At 58.8% G+C, this 13,816-nt stretch overlaps 1 protein-coding gene across 1 annotated transcript in view; it reads right to left on the reverse strand.

The window, feature by feature from the left end:
• Positions 1-13,816, reverse strand: part of Katnip (katanin interacting protein) — a 139,157-nt gene that overhangs the window by 90,816 nt on the left and 34,525 nt on the right. The window contains exon 3 of the mRNA XM_078024169.1: positions 3,300-3,376. Coding sequence (XP_077880295.1) covers positions 3,300-3,376 — 77 coding nt within the window. The remainder of the gene's footprint in view (positions 1-3,299; positions 3,377-13,816) is intronic.

Below are 13,816 nucleotides of genomic sequence, written 5' to 3' on the forward strand. Positions count from 1 at the left end.
GGACCCTCCAAGGGCCAGCTCTCTGCCTGTGGCCTGGGGAGAAGGCGAGTTTGAGATGAGGAGCGGGGAGAACGGCCAACGGTGACATGGGCACAGGCTGCCCAGCCTCCCAGCGCCCGTCCCCTGCGTCCTTCAGTGGGTGAGTTTAAGGGTCATCCTGCCCGAGACCCAGGGCCAGGGAAGCCGCCCACGTTCACCCGCCCCGACCCCACTCTGCCTCCACTGCAGGGCTCAGGGGACTCAGGAGGGGACAAAGGACAAAGGGGGGCGGGGCCTGGGTCCTGCAGGGCCTGCGTGTCCTAGATGCCACCTCAGAGCAAGTGCTGGGCCGGGTGGGGAGCCCAGGCTGCAGGCGCTGCCAGGCTCCGTCTCCCCTTCCCACCAGGGCCCAGTCCCTCCTCTGGGCACCTAGAGTCCATGCTGACACCCTCCTGGCCAGGCTGAGGACACCACGGGGTCAGTGACGGCTGGTCCCGCCTCCCTTCCTCCTGCCTGACCTCCTCTCGGGCAGCAGGCCCCCTCCGCCCTGGGCACACTTCCCTCTGACAACCCTTCCCCAGGACCAGACGGTGCCATCGCTGTCCACCGGGTCTGCTGAACACAGCTGGGTCCCCCATGACCCCCGGCAGCCCCTCTGCCGTCCCCTCTTCAATGCAAGTGCCGTGACCTTTCCAGCCACCCAGAGCTTAGCCTTGGTCACTCTGATGGCTCTTTCACGACTCCCGCTGGGCGTGATGACACCTGCAGGCGGCTGGATGACCAGGGTCACTGAGGCGGCTGGAGGGTGGGGACAGTGGTCACTCTACGCCTCCTCCCACCTAAGTCCCCTCCTGGGGCACAGGACAACGTTCTGCTGCTTCTGGCATGGTGACAGGCGCTCACCCTGTCCCTCCCCAGGGAGTGCCCCAGGGCAAGGGCTGGGGACACCCGCTGTCCTGCCTGGCAGGGGCTCTTCCACACACAGACCTGGACTCCTCTTGCTCCAGTGGCTTCGGGGGAACTGACTCTGCGCCTGCCTCAGTGACCCCTCCCCAGACGTGGGGCTGGTCGCTCTAGGGGGGACGGGAGCCAAGCCGAGCCCACGGCAGCCTCAGCACTTTCGCTAAGAGAACTGGGAAAGAAATGCCGTCTTCCTTCCCAGGTGGGATGTAAACTGAGGCTTCACTGGTGGCCTGAGCCTTGGCCAGGGAAGTCCCCACCTGAGAATGACCCACAAGGGAAAGAGGAAGAGATGGAGAATGACTGACTGCAGTGACATGGGGCCAGCCCCTGGATCCAGCCATACCTGAACCTTGATTTCATGAGCTAGAAGTTTCCTAGTGGTTAAATCCACGTCACCTTGGCTTCCGCCCTTTACCACCTAGAGTCTCGGCATCCTCCCTGTGCCAGGTAACGCCGGGCCCTGAGAGGGGCTCGCGAACATCCTGCTGAGTGACTGTCAGAACAAGGTCACCTGGTGCCTGCTCGCTGCCTTCTGGGGTTCCAGGCCACCCTGCTGAACAGCGGGGTGTCATCTCCCCGAGGCCTGAGTAAGGCTCAGACACTGGTTTTCTGCCGTCCGTAGACCTGGTCTCCAGGTAAACTGGTTTAGTCCCTGTTTAGTAACCCAGGGGGCTGGCAGCCGGGGGTCCCTCCCTGCGGTTATGAATGACAACAGAGCGCGGCCAGCTGCACCACCTCCCGGCTTGCGAGACACCGTGGTGTCCCCTCTGTGGCGCCCACTTGGTCCCCCGTACAATGGGCATCATCACCCGTCTGCCTGGCTGGTTGGGCGTGTCGGGCTGCAGTGCTGGCCACGGGGTTGGACTCGGCAAAGTGCCCCCAGGCCCCCCCCACTACACGGGTCACAAGACTTTCCACCCAGCTCCGCCTCCCGTTTCCTGCCACCAGACGCTCCCTCCTGTCACAGCCCCAGGTGGCCGTGCTCAGGGCCCACGGGCTCCGGCTGCCTGTGGCGCTGACCTTGGCTCTGGGAACCCTCCCGTGGGCTCGGGTCGGCACCTCTTTGGTGGCACATATTGAACCCCTGGTTGATGAGGCACACTTTGCTCATAAGGAACTGTGACACTGTCCCCACGAGTCCCCTGGAGATGATGAAGCCATCACCCCGTGTCCAAGGCCCCTCCCGCCTGGCAAACCTGGGGGAAAACACCCGCCCCACCCGCCAGCGACCCTGGGAGCCACCGCGGCCTCACGGGGGCCTTCCGCTGTTCCAGCCGAGGTCGCCCTGGATGGGGGAGATGAGGGCGCCACCTGGGCACCAGGACACTGCTGGCACCTCTGGCTGGACCTGGAGGGTTCACCCAGACGCTCTCCACAGAGAGGCGCCGTCACTGGGGGGCACCTGGGTGCGAGGGCGGGCGCTGCCATAGAGACAGGGCTCTGACTGGACGCCAAACTAGGACGCAGGGGCTCCCCCGTGCCACGAGAACTTGCTCCACACAGCGCGCCACAGGGGTCCTGGTGACACACACCGGAGTCCAGCCAGCCCCACGAGACCTAGAGCCACCCGCAGGAGGACAGCCTCCCGGCCTCCCCTGCCCGCCCCCAGGGCACAGAGGCCCACGTGCCCTGCCCTCCTGGCCCGACTGGCCTGGGCACTCTCCCGTGGGCACTGTAACGTGGACGCGTCACCAACCCCTGAAGCCCAGGGGATTGCACACGGATTCTGGCAAACCTGGAGGACCTGGACCCTGTGGCCCGTGTCCCCACAGAGGACAGTTGGCCTGAGCTGAGCCGCATGGGTGGGACAGCTCCCGGTGCCACTGTCACCTCCAGTCAGCCTCACCTCCGCCCGGCCCAGGCCTCTGCGGAGGGACCAAGAGGGGACACGCGCAGGCCACCACAGCTCTTCAGGCCCACCACCCGCTCTGACCTTGACCTGAGAGGCTTCTCAGGAAGCAGAACGAGGAGTCAACCTCGGCCCCACTGGCCCTCAACACAGACAGAACCCAGTCCTCCTTGACCTAACACAGCTCAGGTGTCACGGGCTGTCACAGCCTGTGCGGTGGCAGCCTGGGCTGCTGAGGTGACTGTGGCACAGACCCTGCGGCCTTCTCCTGACTCACGGGCCCCAGAACAGAGGCCCACGGCAGCCCCCTCCCCCACCCAGCAGGCTGCCCAGGCTCCGTCACAAGATGCAGTGGCCCCAGCGAGGGGAGGGACAGGGCTGGGGCTGCAGGGGTAGTCCAGCCCTGAGCGGGGACGCGGCCCCCCCGGCTGACACAGACCCGCGTGCGCTGACAAACCTGAACGGTTTCTATGTGGCTGGACCAGGGCCGCGGGGCGGCTGCACTTACCGGTTCCTCTGCTGGAGCAATATTAAATACTCATCGTGCCTCTCATCAAAGTCTGTCACCATGTCCTTAGTGTCACCCTGAAAGGAAGAAACAGCGGTGTGACAGCGGAATGCAGGGACGCCTTCACTGAGACCAGCGCTGGCTGCAGCACCACCTGGGAGGCCGAGAGGCAGAGGCTGAGAGGCAGAGGCCGGGCTCCCTGGGCGCGTCGCTCGGGCGACCCAGGGCCCCAGAGACCGTCTGAGGGCCCAGAGGCCTTCGACGCGCAACTTCCACCGTCGACCAAGGGGGCAGTTCCCGGGCTGGCTCCTGTCCATTGCTCGTGTGCCTCTAAAGTCAGAGGCCTGCCCCGCCCGGGCCTGAGCCGTCTCTTCTCTCAGTGCTCATGACGAGGGACCTGGACCAGCTGCTCAAAGGGGACCCCGTGCTCTCCCGGCCACTGCAGGAGGAAGCTGCTCAGCACACACACCGTGGCCGCTACAGAAACAGACGCCCTGAGAGCGAGGGCCGTGAGGGGACAGCGGCCACCTGCACCTCCGCTTGTGGGGACAGGGCTCTGTGGGAAACCACTCGGTCCCCTGCTTCCTTCCGTGCCTCTGAAGTTCTCTGTGCTCCTCTTGGGTCACGTGGTCTCAGCTCAGAAGCCCATCAACATGGAGCTGCCCTTGGCCACAGCCGAGTCCTGGTTTAGGGGTGGAAATGACCAAGTCCGCCTGGGACTTTGATGATCCCTAAGGAAGGAGCTGCCCTCTTTCCCCTGGGGAATTGGGCAGGTGACGTGCAGGACTGGAACAGCCTGAGAATAAAGCCAATTAAGAAGACAGCAGATCCAAGAGACAGAGAGACACAGGTTCCTAACGCCATCATTTGAGTCCCTGGATCCACCCAGGCCTGAAGAATGATCTGGACCATACATTCGTGGCTTTAAAACTCCAGCTGAGCCTCTGTCCTCTCTTACGGATTTTAAGTAATGAACCATGATCTGACCACCAGAGACAAGCCCTGATACAATTATCACTGCTTTATGGAGGAACGATTAATGTGGGATACCTAGACACATGTCAAGGGACACACGCATGCGCGAGTCAAGCCTCGGTTATCATTTGATGATATTCCTCTGGATGCTCTCCTTTGCTCACAGCATACACAGACGTCTGCACACACACGCACAGACACACAGACACACACACACAGACACACACACACGCACACACAGACACACACACACAGACATACACACAGACACACACACAGACACACACACACAGACATACACACACACGCACGCACACACACGCACACACACGTTCTTGTAAACAAAAAGGAGGTCACACTACAAACATATAATCTGTAAACAGCTTTGCGATTTGCTGCTTCTTAAATAACTTTTGACAAGAGATGGATTAAACATGCAGTGTCAACTTGGCGTTGGTCACAAGTGACAGAGATCAAGATCTCTGTAATTGGCAAAGACGGCATTTGTTTGTGTGGGAATCCTTCTCATCATCAGGGGAAGGAGAAAAAGAAAGGAATTTCCACCGTTCTCTTCTTATCGTCCCCAAATCTGTTTTAACCCTATTAGTCTACAGGAACCCTCCCTCAGGGGGACCTGGGGCCACCTCAGATGGTCCCCACCCTGTGATGGTTTGGCTTTAGCGATGCACAACTGTTCCGTCTCTCAACTTCAGTTCAGTGGTCAGTGAATTCCTCGAGACGCTCAGCACCTGGTGAGGAACCAGGTTTTATAGATGGGGTGAGACGTCTCACCCGGATGAAGGCCTGTTTCCACGTCCCAGCAGGCTCACGGCAGGCGGGCTAAGTCCTGGTGGTCGCTGGGTTAGGCGTATCAGATGCATTTCCTTTTTCTTTCTTTTTGGTACCAGGGATTGAACCCCGGGGGGCTTAACCACTGAGCCCCATCCCCTGCCCTTTTTAATATTTTATTTAGAGACAGGGTCTCATTAAGTTGCTAGGGCCTCACTAAACTGCTGGGGCTGGCTTTGAACTCGAGATCCTCCTGCCTCAGCCTCCTGAGCTGCTGGGATTCCGGGTCAGCGCCAGCGTGCCCAGCCTAAGTGCGTTTTCAATAATGGTATTTTCAACTTCGATGGACTTATTGGGGTGTAGCCCCCTGTAAGTGGGGGCGCCCTGTGTAATGCTCTTCTCTCCTCCTCCTCGGTGGCTCTGGACTGTGGGGACTTACTGCTGACCTTAGTGCTGCTTCTGGTGGCCCTCTGCCTGACCTCTGCTGTGCACGGTCAGTGTCTGTCTGTCTCCCTCTGCCTTCACTTCTCCCACGTGCTGTGGGCCCTGGACGCTGCCATCTGCTTCTCTTTCCTGTCTGCCTCTCCCCTGACCCCCTCTCTCCAGAGCCACGGGGAGCAGGACGCACTGCGGCCCCCTCTCCTCCTCTCCTGACGTCTGTGGCTCCTGAGTCCCCCTGGGCCCTGCCAGCTAACCTGGCCAACCAGGACCGTGCCATCGTAAGACAGTTACAGAGTCGTCTAAAGACACCTGGCAGGCGTTGCGGGCTCCCTGACCTCTCTGGCCTCCTGAGGTGCCCACCAGGCTGCTCCGTCCTCCCTGGCTCTGGGTGTTTGGAAGGCACAGGGGCCTCAGCCCTCGGGAGCGGCGGCTGCAGGACGCTGGCCCTGGGGAGAAGGCTCAGCGCCATCCGGAAGGACGACGTGTGTGACGAGGACCCTTCACGGGGCATTTCCATAGACATGAGTCTCCTCTGATCTCCACGGCGACTCTCGCAGTGGTCATTATTGCTCCATTTAGGGGACAAGGAAATGCATCCTTGCGTCTTCCCGGAACACAGATCCCTCCACCGCAATTTACATGACCATTTTGAAACACCGAAATGACCGCGGATACATTATGGAACGGAATGAAACATTTGATGGCATTTTTAGAAGAAATAGGGACTTCAAAGAGTCCAAGTCTGAGCTGGGCTGGCCTGGCTCTCTCCCCACCCGCCAGGGTGAGCATCTCACTCTCCTGCGCCAGGAGGGAGATGTCATCAGGAAGACGGGAGGGACAAGGCCAGCCAGCCAGCCTTGCTGCTTCTCGAATGCTGATGTGACAGAGCACCTGGGCCTGTGGATCCGACTCCGCGGGCCTGGGAGGGGCTCAAGGCCACAGCTCAGATGAGTTCCTGGTCTGGCCTGGGGACCACACTTAGAGGAGCGAGGCCCGCACTAGCCAGCGTGACCCCTTGCTCTTCTTCTGACCACCACCCGGTCAGCTGGTCTCTGAGCTGGCCTGGGGAACATGAGCTCCGAGTGCTCGCACAGCTCCACGTCACAGTGCGGCCACCTCGCTTCTCTGTCGACACAGTAGGGTGACGTGGGACCTGCCTGCTGCGGTTTGGAAACACACGGCTCAGGCTGATACCTGGGCCCAGGGTAACAGCGCTGGGAGGTGGTGGGACCCTAGAGGTGTCTGGGTCCCGAGGGCTCCTCCTGCTTGCGGAGATGGGTGAGGCTGGGGTGGGCCACGCTGCAGGAGTGAGGCGCTCTCGTTCTCCCGAGACTGGTCAGCTTCTGTGAAGTGGGTAGTCACACAGCCAGGCTGTCCCTAGGATCTGTGGCTTTCTCCCAGGCACGTGCTTGCCCTTCTGCTTTCTACCGTGTTCTATTCTCTTCCTCCTGGCTCCTGGGCTGAGGGCCAAACCCACGGCGTGTGTATGAGGCAAGAGCTCTGCCGCTGAGCCACATCCCAGCCCCCCACTCCACTGTCCACCATGTTCTGCTGTTCCTTGCCGGGAGCTGTGGCCATGCCCTTTGGATTCCCATGCTCCAGAACCAGAAGCCAAATAAGTTTCTTTTCTTTATACATTACCCAGACACAGGTATTCCACTATAGCAACAGAAGTCAGACTAAGACAGGGTTAAATGTAGAGTGGAGGAGGACTTAGTAAAGCACCCATCACTTATAAAGTTCTCGCCATGACCCCTCATTAGTCCCATCGACTTCACACTGTCTACCTCACAGGGCTGCAATTGAATCAACTAGAATAAAAATGAAAGCAGTTTAGGATCCTTTTCCTTCTTGTTTTTCTCCCTTTTTAAAATTTATTTCTATTTACTTTTAATTTTTTGGTTCCGGGAGTTGAACCAGAGGTGCCCAACCACTGAGCCACATCCCAGCCCTTCTTTTTTTATTTTTTATTGTATTTTTTTATTTTGAAACAGGATCTCAGTAAGTTGCTTAGGGCCTCACTAAGTTGCTGAGGCTGGCCTTGAACTTGTGATCCTCAGGCCTCAGCCTCTAGAGTGGCTGGGATTAGAGGCGGGGGCCACTGCACTGGCTCTGGTTCTTCTTCTTAATTCCCAGCTTGGATCACAGGTTCCTGGAGGGCAGCCTGCAGCATGGGGGAGGGACAGTGCAAGGGGAGGCTGGGCTTCACCGTGGCTGGAGTTGATGAAGCACTTTCCATGGGCCAGGCCAGGCCCCTCTAACCCTTTCCGTGCCTGACATAGTTCACCATCGCCTCGCGCCCGGTGGGGCTCAGCTCCACCTCCCTCGCAGGGCGCTGCATTTTGCTGAGGCTTTAGTTCCTTGCTTATAGAATGAAGGTAGGAAAACCTAAGCCATCAGCAAAGGCGTCACCTCCCTGCAGAGGGCCCAGTTCATCTCACTGTCTTCCATGGACATTTATCAGGTGCTTGCTGTGTACATAGGTGACCAGTTCTCTTATCCTGCCCTGCCCTGCCCTCCCCTGCCCTGCCCTGCTCTATTGTACCCAATCCTGTCCTGTCAACCAGGGCCCCATGCCCACAAGGCTCTGCTCTACCACTGAGCTAAATTCCTGGCTTGCAAATAGGTCAGCAAGAGCTCTGGCCTAGTGGACATTTGCGCATGCAGAGGCCACGCGGCGTAGCCGTTGATCGGGTTGGGTGGCGCGTTAGCGGTATCCCCAGTGTCGTGGAACACAGTACTGAGCCCTGGACAGACAGAGCTTTACATCTTTTCTTTGTTAGCATCGCTGCTCTTGCACTTTGGGACCTTTATTAGATAAAACAAGGACTATCTGAAGACGAGTGTGCGGTGCTGTCAGAGCCCATCAGATAACCAGATGGCTTCTGAGGCTCCAACGGGCAGGCAGCGCACACAGTGTGGACACACTGCACAGAGGAAAGATGGACGTTCCAGGCAGGAGGGAGCGGGGGCATGGGGTTTAATCCTGCTACTCTGAATGGCATGTGATTTGAAACTTATTGTTCATTTCTGCAATTTTCCATTTAATATTTTTGGACTGTAGCTGACTGCAGATGATTGAAACCACAGGAAGAAAACTTCAGATAACGGGGAACCACTGTACCCCAAGTTGGACTGCTTCTTCCCCATCTGCTCTCCCAGGCTGGGCCACCCCCCCCCCCCGTGGGCCTTTCGAGGCTGCCCTCATCCCTGCAGGCTGCTCCCAGGCACAGCTGGGGACCTGATGGAGGTGAGTGGAATCACACTGTCCCTTTGCTCGTATCTCACGTGGGCTCCTCACCAGGACAAGGCCCAGCCGACAGCACTGAGCCTCTGCTCCCACCTCTGACACACTCCCCCGCCCGGGCTCCAGGACCGTAACACCCACCTGCCCCCAGCTCAGGGCTCCTGACCCCCCTTCCCTCCGCCTGGAATGCTCTCCTCCCAGGAAAATGCCCAGATCCCTCCCTCCTTCAAGCCTGGCCAGTCCCTGCACAGAGACCGGGTTTGCCTGGAGCCGCAGGTGCTGGTGGGGACGGTGGCGGATGGTGGCACACAGCGAAGGGTCTGCGGAGCCAGTGCGGGCCAACAGCTCAGGGGAGCCTTTAGGACTGAATGATACCCTAAGGAAGCCTCTTTTGTTCTGCGGCATGCTGGGGATCAGACCTGGGGCCTCGTACACACTGGCAAGTGCTGTCCCGCTCAGCTCCAGCTCTAGCTCCAGTCCCATGATTTTTGTTTGTTCGTTTGTTTGTTTGCGGTGCTAGAGACAGAACCCAGAGCCTGCACAGGCCAGGCCGAGCTGCACTGCTGAGCACACCCTTGGCCCAGAAAGAAGGTTCTTTTTATTTTTCCTGGGTACTGGGGATTGAATCCAGGGGTACTTAACCACTGAGCCACATCCTGCACCCTAGCCCTTTCTTAAAAAGGTACTTTTTAGTTGTAGATGGACACCATGCCTTTATTTACTTTTATGCGGTGCTGAGGATTGAACCCAGGGCCGCACGCATAGGAGGCAGGGGAGATCCACCACTGAGCCACCATCCTGCCCCTCCCTAGTCCTTTTATTTCTATTTAGAGACAGGGTCTTGCTAAATTGCTTAGGGCCTCACTAAGTTCCTGAGGCTGGCCTTGAATCCTCCTGCCTCAGACTCCCAAGTCACTGGGATTATAGGTGTGAGCTCCAGGGCCTGGCTCACAATTTTTTTGGTTTTTTGTACCGGAGCTGGAACCCAGGGGTGCTTAACCACTGAGCAACATCCCAGTCCATTTTTTATTTTTAATCTTGAGATGGGGTCTCACTAAGTTGCTGAGGCTGGGCTTGAACTAGTGATCCTCCTGCCTCAGCCTCCCAAGCCCCTGGGATTACAGGTGTGCACCATGGTGCCAGGCAGGCACAATAGATGTTCTTAATGGCCCCATGCCCACAACAAAAGATGACTCAAATAGATCTTATAGTGTAAAGCTCCCACTTTTTCTTCAAAACCCACCAGCGTGCAACCGCTTTCCCAGCGACTCTGTATATCCCAGGGCTGTGTTGTTAAGTCCCTCGTGTATCTTGGTTGAATGCAAAAAGATTTTGTATTTGCTAACCTATCAGACTTGCTTCCATCCACAAAGAAGGAACGATAAATACTCTGCATTCAATATGCCCGTGTCCCAAACAGAAGCCCCACCATGAAGCCCTAAAGCAGTGGCTGATACTGCCCCCTGGAGGTGGAACAAACAAAACACCTCACAGCCCGGAGTGGGCGCCCGGAGTGGGCGTCCAAAGGAAATATCACGGCTGTGTACTGCCAGATGGGTAACCAAGGGCAGAGGCTGGGTTATTTTTGGAAAATCTTAGACTTACACTCATTATCACCTCTCCTGCTGTGTACTACTATTCATCGCTACCAACACAATACATCCCGTGAGGTTTTCTCCTTAGTTCAGGGTTTAGAGATTCTCCATGCACATCTCAAATCCTGGATTTCCTCCTGGACTCCAGGTCACAGTACACTGTATTTTTAAAAAATGTTTCCCCCTCGGCTATCTCAGGAATCATTTTTAAAATATAACTGATAGGAAATAATTAGCATTTTTTATTGTCAGAAAAGTTTTCTAATAAAATTGCATTGTGCATTGTAAATCATCTTCTTGGCTGGTGAATACAGGTTTGTGAATTCCTGAAGGAGCTTACTCTAAACAGGAAACTTTATACTAACGCTATAAATGGAAATCATTAGTGCTCGCCATAAACCAAAGGTAGCTGCAGATGTAAATACGGAGCCACTGAAATAGGAGATGTTTACGGAGCCACCTCCGAGGCACGGGGGGTGTGCAAACCGACACTGGCCCCTCCTCACTCACACCCCAAGTCTGTGCTGGGTCCAGGGGCCCAGAGCACAGCTGGGAGAGGCTCCCACGCTTCCCGAGCGCGGCCCCTGCACGGGCACCGATCTAAGGTGCTGCGGACACAGCAGTGGCACATGGAGGCCACATCCTACTGGAACAACCAGGTGACTTTACAAAGTCAGACCCACAGGGTGGCAGCTGGAGATGGGTGCCATGGAGACAGGCAGGCAGGGACATGGGGGTGGCAGGGGACAGGATCCACTTGCCAGTGGCTCAGGAGGCCTCCTTGGCAAGGGCGCATTCAAGGGGCACCTGAGAGCCAGGAGGAGGTGATCTCTCTCCCGAGGGCATCTGGGGGAGCCAGGAGCGACAGCGCCCAGGCCGGGGGGGGGGGCACCCTCAGTGTCACTGGGGAAGGGTGTGGAGGCCAGAGAAGCTGTCGCAGAGCTCCAGAGGCAGGGCCTGGAGGGCTGGGGCGGGGGGCTGGCCTGCCCAGCCTCTGGCGCCCCTGCAGCTCGGTGGGAGGCCTTTGGCCTTACACGGAGGCCACCTAGAAGCTACTGGAGGGTTTGGCAGAACTGGCGTCATCTCACCCAGGTCTCAGGTGAGTCCTGAGTCAAGAAGGACCGAGGGCTGGAGAAGCACTGCAAAGGGCCTGTGGCAGGAGGCTGAGGCAAGGACAGTCCCCAAGGACAGTGTGCGGGGGTGGGGCTGCCACACACAGCCTCTGCCCCCTAAGGAGGAAGGACCCACACCCTGGGCAGCTTCAGAGCAGCCTCTGCTGGCAGAGCCTCCGAGTCCTGCAGGACAGCCCTGGGCCTGCCAGGACGAGGGGCCGCAGGGTGAAGTCCCCCTAGTCTGTTTCCATCTGCACCGGGACCTTTCCTTCCAGGGGAGAGGGCCTCCCGCCCAGCACAGGCACCCCCGAGCCCCCAGGCCCTCAAGGGGAAAGAACCAGGGGCCTCCTCCTGTGCCTCCTGCAGATGCCCCTGGGCTCCTGCAGGGCGGGCGCTGGGCCACGGCTGCAGAAGCCTCTTCAGTGGGTGCCCTTGCTGTCTCCCTGCCTGGAGCGTCCCCTCTGCGAGGCTGAGCTTGTTTGTCCCCTGTCCTCTCTCGGGGCCTCTTCTGACTAGGTACCCCGTGACCCCAGTCCTCGGCCCTTACCCGGGCTTCTCTAAAGCACCTGTGTTTTCCCTGTCCCCCTCAGGATGCTGGACGCACGTGGGCAGGCAGGCGCACACTCCCGCACTGCCCCGTGGGTCGCGGCAGCCCTGGCGCTCAGGAGGAGCCATGAGGTAACCGTGGGGAGGAGGGAAGGGGCAGGAGGGATGAACGGAGGGAGGCTAAATCCTGCTCTCAGAACCTGGCGAGGAAACATGGACGCAGCTGCTCCAACGCAGCGCAGCAGGCACCGTGGAGGTGCACGCAGGTGGTGCCTGGCAGGGAGGTGGCTCTGCGGGGGCCTGGTTAGGAAGGGCTCCGCAGGAGACTGGGTACGGGGAGGGGCTGCAGGAGGGAGGGCGGTGTCAGGGAACAGCTCCAGGGGACCCGGAGCCCCTCGGGGCTGGGGTGGGGGTGCTGGGGTGGGGGTGGAGGAGGGACCCGGCAGGTCGGCTTCAGCCCAGGGAGGGCCAGCCCCACCTGCGCAGTGACAGGGAGCCTCACTCCTGGTCCGGGGGGCACAGCAGAGTTCTGGGGCCCCAAATTGGCTTTATGCTCAAAAACGAGTCCCGTTATTTTCCACACAAGACAACGCTGCTCTTAGAGTTGAGAGGTGCCAGGTAGCGTGACGCCCCTGTGCCACCCCTTCCCTGGCCACCGGGGGCTCCATTCCTCCCCCTCCTTGCCTGGCTGCAGGTTCCAGCCAGGAGGTGCTCCGAGACGTGCTGCCTCACCTCGGGCCAGAGGAATGGCACTGGCTGGCCACGGACTGCCCTCCCCTCCTCTGAGGGGCTCCTGTTAGGTATTTTGGCCACAGCTACAAAAAACGACTAAACCAAATGAAATATTCTCCGGGCCTCATCTTAGCTCCTTTTCTGTTGCTATAACAAAATACCTGAGCCTGGGTAATTTACAGAGAAGACATGTATCTGGCTCATGGTTCCAGAGACCCAGGAGAGTGACCCCCGCCTCTGCTCAGCTGCTGGCGAGGGTCTCATGGTGGCAAGAGGGAAAGCGAGTGACCCTGCCAGCAGACCCCGCAGAGAGAGGAACCAGGAAGCTTCATGACACCCTCCTCTCAGGTGGCAAAGCTGCTCCTGAGCGGATCACAGGGTCCCTCCACAAGGACGGCTCCCTCACACCCGACTCGGGGGCTGCTCCCCTGGAGGGGGAGTGTTAGTGGGGCCACCACCCCAACCCCAGCAGCCCCAGGAAGGAATGAGGCAGCGTCCAGGCTCCAACAGGGACAAGCCTCGGCAACATGATACGAAGTGACAGAGGCCAGCCGCTGAAGGCACAGGCTGTAGGACTCATTCATAGGAGATGTCTAGAACCCGCCAATCCAGAGACGGAAGTGGGGGGGGTGGTTACCAGGGAAGGAGGGGGAGGGGGGAGGACCCGCCCTCGGTCCAGGTCCCCCTGGAGAGAGGTGCCCGCTCTCAATCAGCTGGTGGCCATGGTGGCGATGGCAGCACCACCCATACACACTGGCTGCACTTTAAAACGGGGCATTTTGTTATGCGGATTACGTACCAATAAAAATGTGAAAAAAATGAGATGGATGAGGCCCGCCACGTGGGTAGAAATTGCTCAGAGGCCGAGAAGACGGGCTCCGTGACGCTGGCGCCCAGGACGATGCCGGTCAGAACACTTAGTTGTTCCAGATCATGGGGCAGGTTGAACGCAGGTGGCCCCAGTGTCCCTGCGCTCCAGGAACCACTGACACCAGAGGGGATGCCCGCCGGACATCCCGCAGGGACAGAGTGAGGCTCTGGATCTGGGAAGGATCCCCACTTCCCTTTGCCGTGAAGGGC

The sequence above is a fragment of the Ictidomys tridecemlineatus genome, chromosome 10, assembly GCF_052094955.1.
Source record: "Ictidomys tridecemlineatus isolate mIctTri1 chromosome 10, mIctTri1.hap1, whole genome shotgun sequence".
Classification (NCBI taxonomy): Eukaryota; Metazoa; Chordata; class Mammalia; order Rodentia; family Sciuridae; genus Ictidomys; species Ictidomys tridecemlineatus.